The 14,588-nt window shown below is 46.9% G+C and overlaps 2 protein-coding genes across 2 annotated transcripts; one reads left to right on the forward strand and one right to left on the reverse strand.

Annotated features, from left to right (window-relative positions):
• Positions 1-6,943: 6,943 nt before the first annotated feature.
• On the forward strand, positions 6,944-7,690 carry LOC144166440 (uncharacterized). Its single transcript, XM_077695962.1, has 3 exons — positions 6,944-7,070; positions 7,125-7,189; positions 7,289-7,690. The coding sequence occupies exons 1-3, from the start codon at positions 6,944-6,946 to the stop codon at positions 7,688-7,690; spliced, it is 594 nt and encodes a 197-aa protein (XP_077552088.1).
• Positions 7,691-8,057: 367 nt separating this feature from the next.
• Positions 8,058-9,890, reverse strand: LOC144166367 (uncharacterized). The gene is made up of 2 exons (XM_077695883.1): positions 9,622-9,890; positions 8,058-9,297 (listed from the first exon to the last, which is right to left on the reverse strand). Exons 1-2 carry the CDS (start codon positions 9,820-9,822, stop codon positions 8,218-8,220), a joined length of 1,281 nt encoding a protein of 426 aa, XP_077552009.1. The 5' UTR covers positions 9,823-9,890; the 3' UTR covers positions 8,058-8,217.
• Positions 9,891-14,588: the final 4,698 nt, after the last annotated feature.

Genomic DNA, 14,588 nt, shown 5'->3' on the forward strand with positions numbered 1-14,588 from the left:
TTACCAAGCGCCAGCCAATGATGGCGGCCGAGGTATTACCAAGCTCGGACACAATGGCCACTGATGATTTGCCATGTTTGGTATTGGCAATTTGTGCTGCTTGGGTTTCTCCGAACTTCTTACAAGAAAGGGGTCACATATGGCCAATAGGTTGAGCTTTGATTGTAGGTACAAAACAAGTGCCTTTTGCCACGTACCATCCTCGGAGACAATAACCCTCAATGGCATGTCTATCTTGTGGGTCTTTGCACAGAAAAATACATCCAAGCACTCTTTTGTAATAGCTATACTTAATGCCCGCTTTACAATTCACATAGTGAGGGCAGTCGGTCTTGATTTTTACACAACCGACCAAACATCTATTGCTCACTGAAGCTAAGCTGACGTAGCCATCGCAAGAGTTACGTCCAATCATCTGTTTTTATTAATAACAGTGGCTCAGGCTAGTCAGTGAATGGAAGCGGTTTGGCCAGTTGGGTAAAATCATTGCAGACAGCTCTTGCTTTGTATTGTGAAATGGGCTTAGGGTAGCAGCTTGGAGTTGCACCCCGATTAAGCCAGAGTTAGTCCAATCATCAGTAATAACAATGATTAATAATTAACCGGGAGTCTGGTAAGTCAGTGAGGAGACGCATTTTGGCAGTTTGAGTGAATATCAAGAAAAACTGCTGTTGCTGCATGTTGTGAAGCGGGCATAGGGTAGCGGTTTGGAGTGCCGTTTGGACTGAGCTAGAGTTGGTCCAATTATTTTTACAGTTGAACTTTATTATAATGAACACTGATATAGCAAATTATTGGCTATAATGAACTAAATACAAACTTTGGTTGGTCACGCATCATTTCAGTGCCGGAAAGTGGAACTGCAAGAGCGGCACGCGATATCGGCTGTAATGAAGAAAAAACTCCCGACGCCCAAAACTGTAGAAGTAGAAAAGGCCCTTTTGTGCGTGGTCATTGCGGAAACCTTCATCCTGTTCGGTGTTATGAAAAGCCACCGTACAAAGATCACATCTTCCGTCAAATAAATAATAATGCAGGCCTGTTCTGTCAAATGATCTTTGCCCTCTTGTAATTTCACGTTCTCATGTTTGGGTCCATTTAGTTTGGTATGCCACAAGGAGACAGCTAAGGATTAACTAGTTTACAGCAAGTTCAAAGCGTAGAATAATGCGTTTTTGCGGTTAGGATTTTTCCACTAGGCAGATTACCGATTCGTTAGAGCCAAGTTTTACCTCTGCCATTACAACGCCTATCGGGTACAATGAACTAATTTAGCGCCACGAAACTACTTTGTTATAATGAGGTTCGACTGTAATCATTAGTATTGAATAATAATTAGCAGTGATTATGGCTTGTCAGTGCGCCGAAAGGGCTTCGCCGGTTGAAAAGCATTGAAGGACTCTGGTAAAAGCAACAAAGACTGCTCCCACCATGTGTTTCCCTTGACATAACTTTACTGACAGCTGGCGTTCTGTCTGGACAGAACTGTATGGAAAGCATCGAACTGTACAAGATGATCACGTGGCATTAGAACAATTATGACCAGGCCGATGTCTCAAGTGGCTTAAAGCTCCAGGATCAGCCCGCTAAGGTGGCAAACAATTAGTGGTTGATAATCGAAGAGGTCGAGAGCAGTCCAGTGCGCCAACACAAATTAAAAAAAAAATTTTGCCGATACGTCCGCCGTATCGCTAAAAAATTTGGGTACGTCCGAGTACCTTTAGATACAGCAAAAATTAAAAGGAGTGGCAATTGATCACGGTAATCAGTACAAACAGCATTCAGTGCTGTGCTCATGCGCGTATTTGCGGATCAGCCCGCAGGTACAGTTATGAGAGGAGAGGGGAAGGGCGCTTTTCTAGGGTCCCATCCTGCAGAGCTATCAAAAAGTCTGTTTTTACGCAATGAGCTAGTTATAATACTGCTCTCTAATGAGAAATATACAGGGTGTTGCAGTACAGTTTATATGTTGCAACACCCTGCAACATACATGAAAGGGTTGCACCGCAGATGAAAAAAAAAGTTTTAAGCAAAACCACTCCCATTATCTTACAAATTTTGCACTAATGTCACATTTCAGTAATATATGCTGTTGGTCTAGATGGTGCATATGGCCTGATAAAACACACGACACAAAAACAATAACATTTCAGATCACAACAACCACGAAGCGATCACATTTCAGATTAGTTAAGAAACAGGCCAGGCAACAGGACCACTTGGTTACTTCTTGGCGCCGAAAAGGCACTTTTGAAAGTGCAACGAGTATGATGAAGGCCAGACATTAGTATGCTCGAAACACTCGAAAGTGGCCATTTTAAGTTGTTTTTCTACTTCCTTTTTTTTTACTGTCTCACTTGCCTCCAATGCAACTGACGCATTCTTAGGAGGCGTTGACATAACTTACGTAGGCAGCCGATTTGCCCACCGCGTCAAGCTGGCACATGCGCGGAGAAAACGACACGCCCTGGGCACGTAACACGAACGCACACTTGAGACGACGCAAACCTTCGCGGGACAACAAACATCGGTACCGTTTGCCGCCGCCACAAATTCACCCGCCAAACTGAGACAGACCTCTGAGCACTGCTTGAATGTATCACAAGTACACTCTAAGAAATCGGGGGAGCAGTTGAAGAGTCCAACCGTCATTGTACTCTTGCAAGCGTTGGTGGACTCCCCTCGAAAGCTGCGGGGAGTTGGATGCAATGCTCGCTCCCCATGAGGAGGAGAGCAAAACTGACCGCGTACTCTTCTCGTGCGCGGTGGAGTGCAGCCCCAGTTCTGCTCCCGCACCAGTGAAGAGTAAACCTGCGCACCGTCTCCCATCTCCAGTACGGAGAGTAGAATTGCAATTTCATTCTTGTCCAGTGCGGGAGTAAGCATGGAGATGCACTCCTGCCATCTGCGCACACCAACTCATCAGCGATGTTTTATTTGCATACGAATATATTATATAAAGCGGTTGTGTAAAAAGCGCCCGATTACTTCTGCCGCGCATTCTAAACGTGCAAGAATATGAATTCGTGTAACGATTGCTCGCAGCGTTCAGTGGCGGCAGGCGGCAAACCGAAGGAACTAATCTACGGACCGCTGCAGACGGTCGCTTTGAAAGAGTTTGATAGACGTACGCTTGTCCCGCGCCTAGTCGAGCTAAAAAAAAAAACGGATTGTAAATCTGAGATCGATTGAGAAAAATGATGTTGCAAGAAGTGAAGTCCGCGCTCGTCTGATAGCTCAAGCTGCAAGCGCCACACGAACCCGACCCAATAACCGTGGCTAGTGTCGCCGAGATAGGCATGTAGTACATACGATAGCTTTTATTAGGTTAAATAAAGAAAATCCGTATACATAACTGGTATTAACAGCAATATGGGGCCTATCTGCAAGATCGGAGTGTGAGGAACAGGCGATACCACTGCGAGGGCATCTCAAAAACACCCTCTACGGTGAAAACTATCTCGTCGGCTGACGAGCGACGATAAAAGCGTACACACCGATCGGTTGCTGGAACTCACACGCCTTTGTTAAGCAAAGAGAAATGATGACCCCCCCCCCCGCGGCGGCGCAGGCGTGGATCACGATACGTAACGCGTCGTACCTCCTCCGGGGGATCAGGTAACGCGAACCGCCCGAGCAAGCGTGATTTGAAAGGCACCTTCAGCGAGCCACGAAGTGCGCGTGTTCTGCAAAAACCTACACAGGCGGTGAACCCGCCAAGGCCGGACGGGCGACTTACAGCCCGCGCCAGACCGTGATGTCAATGTGCTACGAACGAAGTGGGCTTTCAAGCAGACGCTTCGTGCAACATGGGAAGTTGGACCTGCCCTTATCGTCATACTTGCTTCGACACAGTATACGACGCGTGTTGGCTAACTGCTGGCCGCTTGTGCGTCAGCGCGACATCATGCACACGCGAGCAAGTCGTATATTCGTTCATTCGTGCGTGCGTGCGTGCGTGGTACTAGTTTTTCTTTCGGACGAACATCACAGCGGCGACAGCGCTGAGGCCGATTTCGGAACTATGCGCACTGTGTAGCGATGCGCGCGCTATGGCTGTACTGTATCCGCGGCCGTCGCAGGCTTCGCGCCTTGAGCTTGGGATCTTTCGCAGCTATTAGGACCTTGGATTTATCTACCGGACGAAGAACCGCTGGCGGGAAGTAGAGGTAAGCCATTAGTTACTCATATTCTTGTCTTGTGTATTTAACGAAGCAGAGTTACTCTCGGTACTTCGGTCCGCGGAAGCGGTTAGTCCTAACGTTTTCGTGACTGATTTTGACCGTTGCTTAGTTTTGAAGGGCGGCTTTTGTACCCGTGTGCAAACAGCGTCGATTCTTGCACCGTTTCAATGCCTTTGATTCGTGAAGTGTTGGTATCCTTGCGGAATGTTTTCGCAGGTAGGAAGCATGGTCGCGCGAGTAGTCGCAGCGCTACGCTGTACTCTTAGCTCGGCGGCTAGGGTTAGAGTGGCGGCCGTGCAGTAGCTGTGGCTACCTGCGCGGCTCCAAAGAATTGCGTACAATAGGCACCGGTCACTGCTCAGAGGGCGCGACGAATTAGTACCACTAGCGCCGCCCCGTGGAAGCTTGAGCAAACTCCGGGTCGGTGAAGGCCAGACGACAGGAGCGCGGTAATGCGTTCAAGGCCGCTTTGTCTCTCGTTGAATTATTTCTGCGTTTGCTTTAAAACGTGTCTCGTACTGTCAAACTGTTCTCTAGTGCATCTTGTCTCGATTTCGCCTTGTCCCCATGCCTCAAGTGCTTCTCTGCGGTTTCCGGAGAATTACAGGGCTGGACAATTACTTTCGGCCTCGCGTGCGCGAGAAGGGGCAGAAATTGTACGTTGCGGGGCACGTGTACGCCGTAAAAGAAATTGACGCGACATGCATCGTTTCGAAGTGCCATTCGCAGCAAGGGAAGAGTATCTACAGCGTTTCTCTCCAGGTCAGTACCAATTTTTTTAGTGTATCGCGGCCTAATAAAGTGACTCGGCGGTGCGTGACAGGGGTGTGTTTATGTTGTTACTATCTCTGTTCGCGCAACCACACTACAGTTACCTTTATCCGTGGCCCTACTTCAGCTCGGTTGGTGTTGTCACTAATTAAACAACACATTCGAAACGCTGTTAGCTGATGACAAAGTAAACTCAGTGCCACCCAGTGTGAAATCTGCTGATACAGTGGAGCGGTGGGTTCTGTTTACGAAGATGCCGTTTAGTTTCGGCTTCTTTCTTGTGAGTAATGTTATAGTCGTCTGAGCGGCTCACTGTGATACAATTTGTTTCCGGGTTACCACAGTTACAGCCGCTTACAGCAACTCCCCACGTACGCGGCCATGTATTGTCGCTATGTCACCAGAGGCGGACGTCAACCGCAGCGTTTGAACAACCTTGCTGCTAAATGGCTGCACGGAACAAAATTGTGTGCGTGCTGTTGATAGCGTTCGCATCAAACGGGTAAATTAGAGCGGGCTATGAGTTAGTAGTGAGCCTTCATGCGCACTTCACATTCTGCCAGGATTATCTAGTCTGTGAGAATTATGGAGACTTAAACGTTTCAAAACTGAAGCGGAACCCACGTGTGTTTACGATTACAAATGATTGAGTGTAGAAAACATTAGGTGGTACGCTCTCGCGAACGCTTAACAAATAAATAAAAGCCCCTGCGCGTGGTCGTCCACGCGATAGTCACAATATACAAGTGTAGGTGATGAGCAGCAGGACCACATGGACATAACACAAGGTATGATTTAATTTTTACAGATAAGTAAAGACCGCGCCATACAAGGCGGAAAGTGCAGTTGCCGTTATGGAGCGACTGGCGACTGCAAGCACTGTGCTGCAGTTGCCATACATGTTAACGAGCACGAGGAGAACTCATGTACATCACAGCCACAGCAATGGGGTAGGCCATCGAAGAAGCCTTCAATCAACGACAAAGCCTCCATTGAAGAGTTGTTTGGTGGTAAGTGCCTCAACTGAATGCAAACCGTGAACCCTATGTAGGTTGATTGACTGATTGATTGATTGATTGATTGATTGATTGATTGATTGATTGATTGATTGTATGGTTTAACGCGCCGACAACGCAGGCGATGAGGTGCGCCGTAGTGGAGGGCTCCGGATTAAGTTTGACCACCTGGGGATCTTTAACGTGCGCCGAAATCTCGTACACACGGGCGTTTTTGCTTTTCGCCTCCTTCAGAAAAGCGGCCGCCGCTGCCGGGAATCGAACCCGCGACCTCGTGCTCAGCAGCGACTTACCTTAGCCTTACCAACCTTAGCCACTAAGCCACCGCGGCGGGTAACCCTATGTAGGGTTGAAGGTTGAAAACGCACTACAGTACCAGCTGCCGAGGCTTCTAGAATGTTCTAGCAGGACATTTTAGTTTTCTACGGAAATAATTAAAGCATGAATATGAGCTATCCATTCTAAGATTGACACTGTATTTTCTTTCAGCCAACAAGCACCGGTATGCCGGGAATAAAGAGCCTACCAAGTTGGAGCCCAACTACGTACTGCAGCATTTCCCTGACATAAAGTGTCCAATGATATCTGTACTAAAAGAGATGAGCCAGAGTGCGGATGAAACCTGTGAAGCATTGGTGGGCAACTCTGTCGAAGATGAACATGTTGCAGAATTGCAACGACTTCTTAGGCCACACCAGAAGGTATACCACGACTTGGAGGTGGAACTAATTCAAAACAAGGTTCTCGTGAGAAAGAAGTGTCACGAAGATCTCCTTGCAAAGGAGTGTGCTGAGTATTACAGCAAAAATGTAAAATGTGGCAACACCTTCAGACTCTCAGCAACTACGAAAGGGCAGTCCAGGAACTTGAGGTTTGTCCCTTCAGCAGTTCGTTTTGTCATTCTAAACGACTTAGTATGTTTCTGCAGCTACCATTTATTACATTGATACCGTTAATACCAACAGTTGGCACATGGCAAGGAGAGTGCGCATCACATGTTCAACGGCACACAGCATCCTGCGAGCAAGAAAGACTCCCGAGGACCTGGTGGATTCACTCCTTCAAGCCAGACCATTTTCTTCAGATGCTACAAGGCATGGTATGGCGTTAATTTGTTTCGATTTGCCAATTTTCTGAGAAAAAAAAATTTCAGGCACAAGGACGGAGCCGTTGGCACGGAAGCACTTTGAGCAAACACTCTCTTCGCATGTCACAGAGGTAACACATCGACTTTCTATTTTTACCTGAAATCAAGTTGCTTTGCCATTAGGAGCTAGTGGATACCTAACTTACTTTACTTATTTTGCTTATTTTCAGACAGGTCTAGTGGTGCATCCCCTGCAACCGTGGCTGTGTGGCAGTCCGGACGGGCTTTTCATGTATCGAGAGGGGACTTGCCTTTTGGAGATAAAATGTCCATCTAAACAAAGGGACAGTGATGTAGTCGACCATAAAGTGCCGCGCTCATTTGTTCCATATATTAAATACGTCAACGGCGAGCTAACCCTTTCTAAGACTCACAAGTACTACACGCAAGTGCAACTCCTAATGTACGTGTGCAACCTTGAATTGTGCTTCTTTTTTGTTTACACCAGTAAACAAAGTGTCACGATTGTTGTCCCCAGGGATGACAGCTTCTTGTGTTCAGCTGTGCGTGCCCTTGAGGAGTTTTACTTTGTTTGGCTCCTGCCTGCATTGGTGAAATGGCGTCGGGTGTAAATACGAAGCTGCGGTTCCTGTGCAGCTACTTGACAAATCTGGGCTAATTTGTGCCTTTGCGCAACTGGGTGTTAATAAATATACAGCCTAAAGCAATATACGCTTTGTTCTGATCTTGTTTCTTCGTCCAGCTCCTTATTCTCCTTCGATAGTGAATACAGAAAATTGTTAGCAGAGGTAGTGCAGGGAATGCCGTGTTTTTGCTAGAGTAGTTTTCTCTTCTGCACATCACAAGACTATTCAGCCAAATGTAATTGTGCTGCGGAGATTCATGCGAGAGACAAGGGTAGCACTAATGAATTTATTCGGAAGCTATTACAAACTAAAATAAACACATTTTCCCATCAAACATTGTTCAAACGGCAAAAATTATTTACAGGAAAGTTGATGCGCAATGCGTGCCCACTAGAACAAGAAAAATAGTACAGTCGAGGAAGTGCTTTGCTATAAAAAATTCACTTCAATATGCCTCAATTGGGCAAGCATCACAACAGACTACATCCCATTAAAGTGAGGAACCTTCGAAGCTAACTGCTTGGATCTACACTCTCCTCTTCATTTATGATAGGCGGTTGCAAATTTGCCAATATGCAGCACAAATGAAACACATCCGACATTTCGGCTATCAACTCGATTGGAACACGCGTGTTTAAGATGTGGTACGTTTTTATGCGCTGTATAACTCTTTCTACATGGATTCGAACCTGTGCGATGTCATAGGTATCTCGCACTTCACTCTCAGTAAACTGGTCCTGGCCTTTAAGAAAAGGAGGCATCACAAGGACTGCCTGCGCGCCTTCTAGACCCGCCTTAATGCCGGGAAACCCTTTGTCACTCATGATTACGTCTCCTGGTTGTACGAGATCGAGAAACCCCGAATCAACAGTGACATAGGCGTCAGAACACCTTCCTCCATATGCTTTACTCTTGAAGCAGACTTGACCGCAGGGTGCTATGCCCACCAAAAATTTGACTGTGTAGCCACCTTTATAGTTTGAATACAGCACTCGCTGCTGTGGCACCGTGGGTGGCTTTTCTGTTGCTACTTCAGTGCAGTCTATAATCATGGTGCAGCCAGGATAATGCACCTTGAAACAATCTGGCATTGTTGCTATTAACACATTCGTTGGAGGGCGAAAAATCCACTTCTCTGTCGCTGTGCTGAGTGTGCGCAGAGTGCCATGAAAGTGGCGCGACACTGTTTTTCTGCTAACTGAAAACAAAATGGCCAGCGATGAGTATGTGATTCCTAGTTTAAGCTTCATTAAGAACATCACAAGACGATCACAAACAGGAACATCGCAGCTCCTCTCTGAAGCAGCAGGCAGTAAACTCAGTAGAAGCGCGAATACTTCAAGTGTTACACCACACAGATCCCTCATTGCCACACTGCAGTCTTTGACACTTTCATAGCCGCTAAAAAAACTGGTCCTTTTGTCTGGCCCACTGTGACGAGAAACTGTACGAACGGCGGCCGGGGTGCATTGAACAACTGCATCACAGACAGGTGTGTGGTCGACCTGGGTGCAGACATCCCCTCCTTGTGCCAAGCATATGAACATTGAAAAGCTGTTTCCTCCGCTGTCGTGAGCTGTAGTCTGGCATGCCTGAAAAAAAGAGAAGCACTGCAAACATGTCTCCGCCAAAAATCCACGAACACCGTGTGACCCGTTCAAAGCTGGATAGCTACACAATCTATGTGGAATAGGCAGAATTGCAAGCAGGGGGAGTAAACGTTTGCTCTAAAAATGTGAATAAGAAAGGTACAATGAAGTCGAGAATTTTACACTCAGTACAGTCAAGTACCAATGCAGAGCAATTGAGCTTACATATATGGCAGTTCCTCAATATCTGACATTATCATCTGTGAAACGCGGCGCATGCGTTGAAGATGGAGAGACGTATTTGTTCATGGCAATTTGCTTGACTACCTGATCACACTTTTGTTTCGGCACCTCGATGCCTGGCTGGCTTTCAGTCGGCACCTGGTGTGTGTCAAGTTCTTCAAAGCTAGCAGTGGAATCGTGGTTTGCTGCGTGGCTGCTACCCACTTGTACAGGATGTTGATGGGGCTTGCTAAGGGTACCCCTTCTGCGACACCTGAAAGTGAGCCGAAAAATCGAATACGCCATGAAAAAGCTTTTGTGAAATTAAATTATTGTCAACAGCATTTTGTTGGGCTAGTGGTGTTGCCTTTTAGGAAGAAAAACTAAGTGAAAATTCTTTCTAATTTTCTAATCCCCAACCTACGTACGAGCAGTGGGTGGCACGGCTAACCAGCTCCGACCTCTCCTCCCAGCGTCGGCTGATTGAAAGGGCCCGGGGTGACCAGCGCACGACAGGGTATCCCTTACAAGACGAAACCCCCCACCAGGCGGGTCTCCAGACTTCAGCTACTAATTAAGGTTCGCCTAAATAAAGTTTACTCCTTCTCCTCCACCTCCTTCTCATATTCCCCTTAACTAGACGCTATTTTCTTGCTTAAAAATAATAACCTCAGCTTTCAGAGTACGCAAAATACATTAACACTTTCGTGAACAATCGATAGTGTGAGATCGGTGAATGCAAATTTAAATTTTGGCATTCTATGAACGCTTCTGGACCGCTAACGCCATCCAAATGGCAAAGGAGGAAGTATTTTATCAGTTTCGCTTTTGAGTTTCGTTTTCCTGCCGTGGAAGGGGGGGGGGGAGAGGTTGTTAAATGTCCTTCGGCGGCGGGGAGACGAGCTCACGTGGTTTCAGTTATGGAGTCACCGCCGCTCGCCGATCCTTCGCGCGAACGGCGAATTTCGACGGATTCCGATGTACCTGAGCTTGAATCTGTGCATGATGGTAGCGGCAGAGACACGGAAGACGACTTCGATTCATCAGACTTTAGTACGAGCTGTGAAAGTGCGTCAAGTCGCCCATGACCATCACCAGATGTGCGCCGCGGTGAGTTTCGCTTTCTTCTCCGGTCGCTCTATCGCGGGCGCGCGTTGTAAACAGAACCGTCCCTTTACTAAAGGCCTCAGCTCCCATCAGAAGGGTGTCCACTTCGTTCGGGCGAGACCATTTCGTGCAGACTGCACAGAGAGAGGGCCGAGTTTTCTCCACGAAGGCGGCCCGGAGTTGACCTTGGCGTAGCGGTCCGGAGCAGCGCGCAGCTGTTCGTGTTTATTTGTGTATGTGAATACCTTTTGTACTTACACCGCTCATATGTGCAGTATTATTCTAGAAGCGCTGTATGTTCAAAGTTTATACTTCAAATTGTTTTTATGTCTACCGTGTGCAATGTAGCACTAAGGTTATCATCAATTTTTTGTTGCTTTTTTTTGGTTTTGATAATATTTTTATAAACTGTGTTATAGACCTGTTGTTTGAAATTATTGCTGTAAAAAGTCCTATTCCTTCTCTCTCATTTCGTATCATACACTTCAGCATCAATCATTTTCTGTGGCAAGAAAAGAAATATATTTCTTGTAACACCCAAAACAACCGATTTTTCCGCAGTCACGAAAATGTTAAAGGCCTCAAATACCGCGTGTGAATGCCACCTTGCCTTTGATATCTTGCCAGGCTCTCGCTTGGAATGCGTGGCCGAACTCTGTAGACCTCGGGGAACAAAGTAGGGCAGTAGGCGGGATGCGTCTTCACATTGCTTTTGGCGCCCCCCGCGAAGTGCTGGGAGCATATTCTTGAGCCGTCTTTTGGCGTCCATTCGGTGCCGTGAATTTCACTGAGAAAAAAGAAAAAGGTTACTGATGATAAAACAATAGTGGCGGTAGCCGTAATACTTTGTGTTGTGCAAATACCACGGCATGCGATTCACAAATATCGCAGTCTGCGATGTGTATGAAACACTGAAAGAAAGCGTTTTAGTTTTACGACCCTTGGCGTGTGCGCTACGCATAAACGGTGATCGTACTCACTATTTTACTCCTTCCACTGACAAAAAAGGTCATGGCTTACTTACTTGACTCTTCGTACTGCAGAAATCCATTTCTGGCGACGCTCCTTCTCCCACGGCTGCCCGGGAAACCTGTGCATAACGATGCCAGGCTGCCCTTCGCGATTGTGACAGTCCTTTACGCAGCAGTAGCGGCGCTGCCACGAATTTTTTCCTGCAGGTTTTTTATCCTTTACGACGCTGGAACTTGCCATTATAACGATGTTCCTATAGAAACTTCCGCCACACAACCTCGACCCGCACAAAGCGCGCGTTTTCACGCCGGCTGAACAGCCAGTAGATACATCCACCGACCCGGAGTTGCTAAGCGGCGGCGAGAGGCGGCGCTGCAGTCTCGGGCAAACTGCAGTGTCCGGTGCCTATAGGCTGAGTGATAGGAGCGCGTCTAGCTCGTGGTAGTCACTAAATTACAATAATTTTAGTGACCGCCGCGCGTACAGCAGCAGACTGAAATGCTGTTCAGACAAGTTTTTTTACGTTTTGCTTGAGGGCAGGATGGACGGAAATGGGACTTTTCGGGGCGTACTCACCGCACTGTTAAGGGGTAATTACATGCGTCTAAGGCGATGAGCGACGCGAGAAACCTCACTCAGTGTGTACGGCAAACAGGTATTGTGTGCGACACAGACAAGCGAAAATTTTTTACACAGGCCGCTGACGGCGGCGACAGCGGAATGCGACGGGCCGTCGCCGTCGCGGGTTTATTCCCGGACAGAAGCAGCCCACAAGCGAGCGGCAGCAACGACGACGAAGGGCATTGGCAGCAATGCATTACTTTTTTTCGTTTGTCGCTGTCGCCCACACTGTTTGTTGTACCCATTACATTACTTTTTTCGCGTCGGTTGTCGCCGTCGCTCGAGAGTTCCGAGCATTCTGATCGTTCAATAACGAGCCTATTGGTTCTCATCAAATGTTGCGATCTGCAGCGTGCATGCAACGAAGCGTACTCGAGAATGGAGGCTATATGACCCATTAGCAACTTTTCCACGCTAGTCTTGTGAACGTATAATTGGCCCTACGTTGCAGTCGGCTGAGGACAAAATCCAATGCAAATTATTCAGGGATTATAACCTTACAAAAAGAATTGTTTCCTTAAATTTTGTGCAATGTTTTTATACCGGGAACGATAGCGGGGTAAACAGTTGAAGCTACGGACACGTAAGCACTAATGGGTTTGGGGCGCAGTGCGTAGGCAGACAGCTGTAGGGCGCGCTGTCTGACATGACATTGGCCAAGTGGTACAATGAGCGTGGTGGCATCCAAGGTCACCACATCCGCATCTAGACTGGTTACTGCGCCAAGCAGTATGGCATTCCAATACGGGTTAAGTGCGTGCTCTCGGCGCAAAAACTAATCTATCACCCAATAAACTTCATTTAACGTTGTCAAACTCGTTAATATTTTTTTCGTTGTAGAACTTATCTTTGCTGTCCCCCTCTTTCTGTCTATGTAGGAACCGCGGGAAGACGCTACTTGCCCGAAGATTTTTTTTTTTTTGAGAGAGAGAGGGAGAGATCCCCGAGGCGTCAGCAGCAGTGGCCATCGCATTCAAGACACTTCTCCTCACACCCTTGGACATCGTGGATGGGTTCCCATTGCTGCTGTCTGTGTTTTGGCCGTTCATTGTGTAATACGCTTTAAAGGCGAAGCGCACCTTCTTGCTTCTGTAGACGTTACTTTGGCTCAAGCACGGTGCCCTGGTCGGTACTGTTCTGGAGGCCGCCACCAACATTATGAAGCAGTCAGCTCGAACGTGTTTGTTTTTAATACCAAGTTATGCCTTTTTAAATCTTACTAGCGCATCCTCATTTGAGAACCACCCGCCTAAAAAACCCAGTGGGAATGTTTCCTGCGGTTTCCTATTGTACCACCAAAATATATCTGTTGCAAAGTTGCCGTGTCAATGGCTTTGTATCTTTGTGTTGATTGTACCTTGTAATGCGTTAATAGTAATCCACGCTGAATTGTTTTAGTCCCAGATTTTTCTTTCGCAAAATTTATTTGTAAATATTTTTTGTGTGTGCTAAATAAGAGCTGGCTTTTCCAGTCCATGTGAAGCACTCACTGATGTACTAAGGCCATTTTGTTTTATGTTAATACTGTTAACTATTCTCCCACTGCTGTATTTCTACTGACGCTTTTCGTGCTAATGCCAGTACCTTTTTATTTGTGGATGTTAATGTCATTTTTATCGTCATAATTTAATGTTTGTATTTCAGTGTTTTCAATTGCTTTGCTGCATTTTTATTTGTGAATTTTTCTTGGATGTATCCTAAATAGGCGCTACGTCTCTTGTGTCCATGTGGAGTAGGAACCGTTTTTATGCCGTGATGTTTCAATTCCCAATACATTGCATTTTGTATTAAATTGCAGAATGAACCGATTGTTGTGGTATTTTGAAAAATAAAGTCTGAGCTTGTTTTTTATTTTCCATGTTTCAAAATAGCTTGTCCTGTTTTGTTTGCTTGCAACTGCCTATAGTACCATCGTGGGGGAGGGGGGGGGGTCTATAGCAGGCGGAGCGAAAGCACGCTGCCTCGCGGGGAATAGCAGAACGCTCTTGAGGCGTAACGAGATGCTTTCCAAGAGAGAGTAGTAGTAACCGTCTGCAGTATCCGGGAACGCCGCCAATAGAGCTTATTTACGCCTAAAGGGAGTGACGGAACGCTTCCTTGGAGATGGCATTGCAATTCCCACACAGGGTTCAAGTACTCCGCTTCGAAAGCAGCAAGTAAATCCCACGGGGAGTGTTTCGCCTCTCGTTCGGCCGCCACGCGCTACTCCTCGGAAGAGTCGCCCAATGCTTCCAAAGGGAGTGAAATATGGGACAAAAGTTCTTACTCCTAGACAGAGTGCCCAGCACTCCTCGATTTCTTAGAGTGTAGCGTTGCAATACAGTCACAAAGGCGCCGATACAATTAACTAGCACTTCTTTAAGTGCTAGGCT

The sequence above is a fragment of the Haemaphysalis longicornis genome, unplaced genomic scaffold, assembly GCF_048455015.1.
Source record: "Haemaphysalis longicornis isolate Haplotype H1 unplaced genomic scaffold, Haemaphysalis longicornis Haplotype H1 scaffold_17, whole genome shotgun sequence".
NCBI lineage: Eukaryota > Metazoa > Arthropoda > Arachnida > Ixodida > Ixodidae > Haemaphysalis > Haemaphysalis longicornis.

Bases quoted from the DNA above. Each gene is read 5' to 3' on its own strand.
- LOC144166367 (XM_077695883.1), bottom strand. From the start codon at position 9,822: ATGGCGTATTCGATTTTTCGGCTCACTTTCAGGTGTCGCAGAAGGGGT. The intron at 9,298-9,621 runs GTAGTCAAGCAA...TCTTTTTTTCAG, and splicing joins CGAAACAAAAGTGTGATCAG to GCATGCCAGACTACAGCTCA.
- LOC144166440 (XM_077695962.1), top strand. From the start codon at position 6,944: ATGGCAAGGAGAGTGCGCATCACATGTTCAACGGCACACAGCATCCTG. The intron at 7,071-7,124 runs GTATGGCGTTAA...AAAAAATTTCAG, and splicing joins TTCAGATGCTACAAGGCATG to GCACAAGGACGGAGCCGTTG. The intron at 7,190-7,288 runs GTAACACATCGA...GCTTATTTTCAG, and splicing joins TCTCTTCGCATGTCACAGAG to ACAGGTCTAGTGGTGCATCC.